A 7,383-nucleotide genomic window follows, 5' to 3' on the forward strand; every position below is an offset into this window, starting at 1 on the left:
ACACACAAAAGGTAAAACACAGAGGTTCTCAGTTCTGGCTCCGTTGTGGTGGAACGACCTCCCCCTCTCACTCGGAACTGCTGAATCGCTGTCCACATTTAAAAAGGGTCTTAAAACTCACCTCTTCTGGACTCACTACACCCATGATCTCTTAAAGTTCATGTTAATGCACGATAACTTTGAGATCATATCTGTTAAACAATGGATACATTTTCATGCAGCTCCTCTCGTAATGTAATTTTCTTTCAAAAAAGATATATTTATTGTTAGGAATCATCAATATTCGGATAAAGTTTTATTCAGCTATTCATGTCATGTACATTGATTCATATGGTGGAAAGAAACTGTACTTAAGAATTACACATCTGCATCTAAGTGTCTCTCCTAATGCATTGTACACATTGTATTTTCTATGAGATGTACGTAACTTTGAAGAAAAGCTTCTGCTAAATGAATACATGTAAAAGTATGCATAAAATATGGCAAAAAAGGCCCCATCCAACTGCACAGCTGAAGACCTGCACAATGGATGAAAATTCCACTTGCTAAACTTAACCAGCTGGTGTCTTCAGTGCTCAAGCACTTCAGTGTTATTAAAACACATGGTGGTGTTACATTGTGGTAAACCCTCGACTGTCCCAGCTTTTTTGGAATGTGTTGCAGGCATCAGTTTCAGAATAAGCGTATATCTTCAAAAAAACAATGAAGTTGATTAGGTAAAACATGAAAAGTCCACATACTGAACCACTGCATGCCTTAACACCCTATAATGGTGGTAAATAGTACAACTGGTCACATACGCTGCCTTTTTAACGCAAGGATGAGAAAAAGTTTAAAAAAATGGAAGGACTTTACACTTGCTTAATAGAGGAAGTTTTGTATATATCTAGTCATGGTTTATGCCTTTTTGGCATATTTCCTCATTCAGCAGGTCTCAGGTTTCACACTTCCTAAAATCTTAAGTACAACAGATTTTCAAAAACTGCTATGCAGGTAGGTTTCAATTTTCTTCTGGACACAAAAGTCAGATAAAGGTAAAAAAGACAATTATACAGTGTATGTCAATGTATGTATATTTCAATCCATGACTCAAACGTGAGTGTGTTGAGCCAGAGATATTTCAGCTTGCTGTTATAAATAAACATGTTGAGAAAAATCCAAACATGTTGAGGTTCACACACGCAGTCCCGAAGCCTGGAACATGATGACACCCCCATCCCATGTCTGATCTCCCATCTTCAAGGCCCAGCAGTAGCGCTTGGGTGGGTCTGTGGGTCGATGGACTGGTAGGACTCACGGTTGGGAGATGCACTGCTGATCCCTGCGTGGAAATGGAACATAATCAAGGTGCTGTACCCTTCGCTGGAACATCAAGGTTCAAGAGCAGGTGAGGCACAGATGAACTTTCCCAGTGATTTTGTGAGAAAAGTCATGGCAAACAGGCCTATTTCTCAGGTTGGGTTCATTTGCACTTAACCAGAGAGACGGTGAAATGATGCTGAAATCAGACATCATCTTATAAAACATATCTTGAGGACCATCAAACCCCAGGCAAAGGCTATAGATGTGAGCATGAACCTTTCAGCAAAGGAAAATAAGAAAGACAGCCCAATTTAAGTAATGTGTGTAATTTCTGTGTGAAAATCAATAATAACATTTTAATGATAGGCAAAGAGCTCAATCAAGGAGACGACTCAGGTTCCCCGGGCTTTGATGATTGCCCAGACATTAAACTGATCAATTTTAATGTTTAAAATAATCTGTTCTGAACATGAGTTTTTCCATGAGATACGGAACCTGAGAACTATTTTAACTCCTGTTGCTTGTGGTTTGCATTTAACCACAGCTGTATATATTTATATATATTTCAGACTGTGCAATTATACAGCCATTGCTTTGGGCGACATGATGGTGCAGAGGGCGGCACTGGTGCCAAACAGATCCTGGCCTCTGGGTTTGGATGTGGGTTCAAATTCAGCTCAGTCCTCTCCCTGTCCAAACACGTGTGCTTTAGGTGCGCTGCTGACTCTGAGTAGTCCTTAACGTGTGTGTGTTAAATTCCTATGTGTGTTCTACCTAACACTGAAGGTCTCCTAGGACAAAGAGAGCAGCTAATAATAAATCCATTTAAATAACAATTCCAGTTTCCCCATCATTCAAATACTTTTTTTATAGTTTTAGATAATATGTACAAAATTGATTTTGCTCCAAAAGTGTGTTTCAGAGTGTCTTCGGAAACTTTTGTCGCCATGTTATAAGTAGGAGTGGGATTATAGTGAGAGAAGACCCAAGCCTGGATTCGCACCCCGCACAGGAATGTGATACTGAGTCCACCTGGCTCCCCTGCCCAGGTGCTTACCGATGCTGTACTCGCCACCCCTCACTCGGTACTCCCGGTAGATGAAGAAGCAGGAGAAGGGTTTGAGCAGAAGGCTGGAGATAGCCGTGGCCATGCTGAAGCGGTACGTGTCCACAGCCTTCAAAGGCAGGGATCCTGGTGGAGTGTAGTACAGGCCAAAGTGCACGGCGTCGGTCAGCATCGTGATGATCATCCCCAACAGGAACTTAGGAGGCAGAAAACGAAAATGTGGACCAAACTGGGACATTGGAAGTGCAGTAATCACAACGTAACTTGAATTTCTCTGATACTGATAAATGGATAATGAATGGATTTATCTGAATGCATGCTGTGTGTATACCTGTTACTTGCCTTACAATATACATTTGAAAAGAAAGCAAATCTGGGGACTGGGGGTGGGGTATTATGATTATCATCATCATCATCGCTATTGCTTTTATTATCATATAGTTTTACATTACTGAAACACAGATTGTAACGGACCGAAAAAATACATTTTTTAACAATTTAATGAAATATGGCGGCAAAAGTTTGCAGTGCTTGTGCAGGAATCTGAGGTGTGATTGCTTTTGCAAAGCGATCATGCGGGGCGAGTATGATGCTCAGGCCCGGAAGCAAGTGCACTTAGAAATGATGGATTGAAAAGACGAATTGGAGACGAGTGTGTGGGTGGTGGTGGTGTGTGGTGATTTTTTATTACTTCTTTTATCTAGTTTTTTGGAAAGTGGAATTTAGCAACAAAATCATAAGGTTCATACTCGGTGTTGAAAATCTGAAAAATTTTGGGAAAATAGGAAGGGTTAGCAGCTGTATATGTATTTTTCTTTTAAACTGTTTTGTACTCTGGACTTAACCATATGTATTTGGATACAGTTTGAAAATGGATATAACCTGAACAAGCGGTAACTGGTGCTGAGTGAGTCAGAGGGCAAATTTTTTTTTTTTTCTGTTTTTCCTCTGGTTGCATTAAAAATCCCACTTCATTAAAATGAGTGATTAAGTGATTATTAATATTATTACTGAGTACTGAGGATGAGCTGTTACTTTACCATTACTGAGAATAGAGGGTGGGCTTTATTTTACCATTTTTGACTGTACAGAATGAGTTGTCAGCTCACCATTAGTGCAGCATCAGTGGAATCCCTCTGAGCGACTGCCCACACACCCAGGGCCAGCATGCTGAAGTTGGCCCATGCATAGGACAAGGTAAGCCAAGCCGTGGTGCCCCTGCAGAGCACGAGAATTACACTCAAAATTTGAACTTGCTGGAACACAGCTATAAAAGCCTAAAATACACTTTCGAATCTTGACACAAAAATACGTTCGGTACAGAATGAAGAATAACACATTGTAGTATACAAGTCTACCCTCATAGACCAGGACACTGCAATATACCCACTGCAGACATCTCTTGATTTACGAAATTAATGTGTTCCTGAAAACACTGTGGATAGCGAATTTTTGGATTCCGAAAGCCGATTTCTCTTTATTTTAAACGAAAAATAATAAGACATTTGCAGCCCATCTGAATACCCCAAAAAATTTTCCCAAAAATCACCAAAACACTAGAAAACATCTGTATATTTTATCAACCCATGATTTCAGCATGACATAAAGCACACATTTATATTTGTTTATTTAGATGAGATTTTTATTCAAAGCAACTTAAATCTCAGAAAACGGAACAAAAGTGCATTACACGCATGACTTGTACTGCTTGTATTACTTGTACGGATCAGGCTCGGAAAACCCTGGGCAGTTTTCTGAAATTACTGCACTGGTGTAATTCCCATTTTTCTCTTTAATTGAGCAGTTCTTCCCAGGATGAGAAGCAAACCAAGGAAGAATCCACTGAGCATGTCAGGTTTATTGCGAACAACTTTCTAAAACTGCTCACTGCTGCTAAATTGCGCATACATATGCTAAAAACCATGAACCATCTTTTACTGCTAATTGCTCTGCTGTCTCCATAATCATTCAACGAAAAAAACATACCCAATATGTCAAACACACTCCATTGGATTTTCATACACTCCCCATAATGCCCCGCTCTTTAAAATAACACACTCACATTCTTCACACACAAGCAGAGACCAACTACAGTAAATGACTGCACTTCCAGTTCCCTTCAGGTGTAATACACAACTTTCAAATTTTATTGTGTAGGCTTTGAAAAAATTTCGTTTTACTTAGTTTTCGTTCTTTAAATCGAAAATTGGGTATTAAAAGCCAAGAGCTGTTATAGCGAAATTTCAGATAAAGAGAATTTGTAAAGCAAGGGATGCCTGTATACCATCATAGATACAAACACATCACAGTGTACCCAGTATACATTAATGGAGAGGGACATATTACAGAATACCCAGTATAGCCTCATAGACAGGGGGCACACTGTGGTATACCCAGTATACACTCATAGACTGACATCCCATCTCCCGGTGTAATGCCCTGTGAGGTTATGACATTGAATATGAATAATAGTGAAACTCTTGAGGGGATGTAGCCGGTCAGGGCAAATATTCATAATCTTAAGCTTATTGAGTCAAGCCCCAGTACTCTTTATCCTCTTTACTTTACTAGTCTGCTACCCTGGAGTGAGACATTTACCCTGAATTACTCCTGTACAAATACCCAGTTGTATTAATAGGTAAATACTGTTTGTCACCTTCTATGTTTATCCCTCAGCTAAGCAATGAATTTATGATGACGACGATTATTATTATTTCTATCATTGTTATTAAGACAAAGAGTCCATCTACTCACCAGATGGACAGAAGCCAGTGCACTAGAATAATCACCTGTCAGAATGGACAACGATGTTTATTTATAATCCATACCCACATTTACCAGTACCAATATCAGATATGTTACAGTAACACAGTGTTAATTATGTGTGAAACATGATTGTGATACATCTCCATGAGTCCAGTATATATTTAAAACTTCAAATCTGGTATCCCATGGTGTAATATTGGACATTTGTACTTTGTTTAACCTCTCAGTGGCAACACAATAAATAATAATAAAAAACTGCAGCACTACCACTATTATAAAATGTACCCATCTTTTTTAGTTTAATTTACCTTGAGACTGACGGAGGGGATTTCCATGCCTCTGGAAGAACAGGGTGCAAGCAGGGTAAGAACAGAGTTTGGATCCTATTTTCTTGTGTGCTGAAGTGCAGAAACAGAAATAACCAGAGAGTGCAGAGAGCTGGGTCAAGTGAACCCCTCCTCCAAGGAACCGACACACATGTGGTAAGACCTGATCTTCTCCTCCCCCTTCCACCCATTCACTCCCTCCCTCCAGACAGGCAGCAGAATTTGTATATAATAACAAAACTAATGTAAAAATATGTTCCGATGAACTGTTTTGAGTTCCCTAGGTAAACCCACAAAGTGGGATTGAATCCCCCACACTGCCTGTGAACCATTCAAGGCCACAGCCATTGTCTCCAGAAAGATAATTAGCCTTTATTTATCTGAACCTGAGTAAACTATTTTAACTCCTTTTACAAGGTGTACAAGGTGACTTACAGCATTCTACTCATATATACACTAAGGAATTCAGGGTAAATACCTTAATCAAGGGTGCTGCAGCGGGAGAAATGGTTCAAAACCCAGACCTTCAGATAACAAGGAAAAACCCTTAACCAGTACAAAAGTGTGTAAGGATGTCACCTTTTAATAGCTCCAGTAACACTGACTTCTTGTCTAAAATACCCATAAAAACGTAGCCCCGCAATAGAAAAATGTCAAAATTGAACGGGATCACTCACAAACGAATGGCTGTACTGCACGGAGTTTCATAGTATACTTCTTTAGCTTCTGAGAAACAGGCATGAATTATGAGTATGCAGATAATCTAATATGAAAGTAGGGTTTTGTACTCCTTAATAAAGGCATAAATGAGAGATTTTGCCCATACTTCCTGCTGGTTAAGTTGCTTCAGCTCACTTGCACAATGCCAGGTTGTTGTGCAAAGCGACGAGGCTTAGAAGGAGCTGAAGCAAACGGGTGGGTGACAGAAATCCTTAGTTCTTGAAAGCGGCCTTACTATTTCTTGCCACAGTAGTTCCACTCTCTCTGCCTGGTCGAATAGCTGGCTTGTCATAAGCTCCTTTGCGCACTGATCCTGCTGGGTTGTTGCAGTCGAAATGTTCTCCAGCACACACTCGCACAAATCACACGCACTCGTCCATTCATGCCGGACTTGGATCTGTGCAACTGAGAAAGACAGGCATATGAAAGGTGAGGAAGGGTTCTTGGGTGCGGCAGGCAGCACTCGTGCTTAACGGCTCCTAGGCTGTGGGTTTGGATGTCGGTCCAAATCCAGCTCAGTTTGTGTAGACTTTGCATGTTTGTGTTTGTTTCCTCTGGGTGCTCTGGTTTCCTCCCACAATCCAAAGATGTGTCTCAGGTGGAATGGTGACCCTTAAATGCCCTTAATGTGTGTGAGTGAATGAGTGCGTGTGACTTCCCTGTGAAGCACTGACGTCCCATCCAGGGTCGACCCTACCTCATGCTCTGTGTTTTCATAATTATCTCCAGACCACCCCGACCCTGCACTGGAGAAGCAGGTATTGATTATCAACGACCAATAGAGTTCCTTTCAAAAACAGGCTCTCTTATGTTTTTCTTGCTAAACACTGAAACGCTCCAATATCACACACACACTGGTTGAAACCGCTTGCCCCGAGCGGGGTCACGGTGAACTGGAGCCTAGCCCGGCAACGCAGGTGGCGAGGCTGGAGGGGAGGGGGACACATCCCGGACAGGACGCCAGTCTGTCGCAAGGCACTCCATGCAGGAGTTGAACCCCAGACCCACCAGAGAGCAGGACCCAGCCAGGTCTCCTGCACCACCATATCCCACACCCACTCCAATATCATGAAATTCTAATAATGTAAAGTAAATGATGGAAGGCCTCCATCATTTTAATCCAGAACGAGACACAGTGCTATCCATGAAGATCACTTGCATGTATCTTCTGCAAGATTCTACATAACATGAGTCTTGGTGCTA

The 7,383-nt window shown here is 41.1% G+C and overlaps 1 protein-coding gene across 1 annotated transcript; it reads right to left on the reverse strand.

Moving 5' to 3' along the window:
• Positions 1–565: 565 nt before the first annotated feature.
• On the reverse strand, positions 566–5,522 carry LOC108933497 (type-1 angiotensin II receptor-associated protein-like). Its single transcript, XM_018750597.2, has 5 exons — positions 5,443–5,522; positions 5,123–5,157; positions 3,478–3,586; positions 2,360–2,564; positions 566–1,321 (listed from the first exon to the last, which is right to left on the reverse strand). The coding sequence occupies exons 1-5, from the start codon at positions 5,467–5,469 to the stop codon at positions 1,239–1,241; spliced, it is 459 nt and encodes a 152-aa protein (XP_018606113.1). The 5' UTR covers positions 5,470–5,522; the 3' UTR covers positions 566–1,238.
• Positions 5,523–7,383: the final 1,861 nt, after the last annotated feature.

Source organism: Scleropages formosus, chromosome 2, assembly GCF_900964775.1.
Source record: "Scleropages formosus chromosome 2, fSclFor1.1, whole genome shotgun sequence".
Taxonomy (NCBI): Eukaryota; Metazoa; Chordata; class Actinopteri; order Osteoglossiformes; family Osteoglossidae; genus Scleropages; species Scleropages formosus.

What these genes read in the sequence shown, in the direction of transcription:
- LOC108933497 (XM_018750597.2), bottom strand. Translation starts at nt 5,469, where the DNA reads ATGGAAATCCCCTCCGTCAGTCTCAAG. An exon ending in TCCCCTCCGTCAGTCTCAAG is followed by an intron (nt 5,158 to 5,442) that starts GTAAATTAAACT and finishes CCATTCTGACAG; the next exon opens with GTGATTATTCTAGTGCACTG. An exon ending in CCACTGATGCTGCACTAATG is followed by an intron (nt 2,565 to 3,477) that starts GTGAGCTGACAA and finishes CTGCCTCCTAAG; the next exon opens with TTCCTGTTGGGGATGATCAT.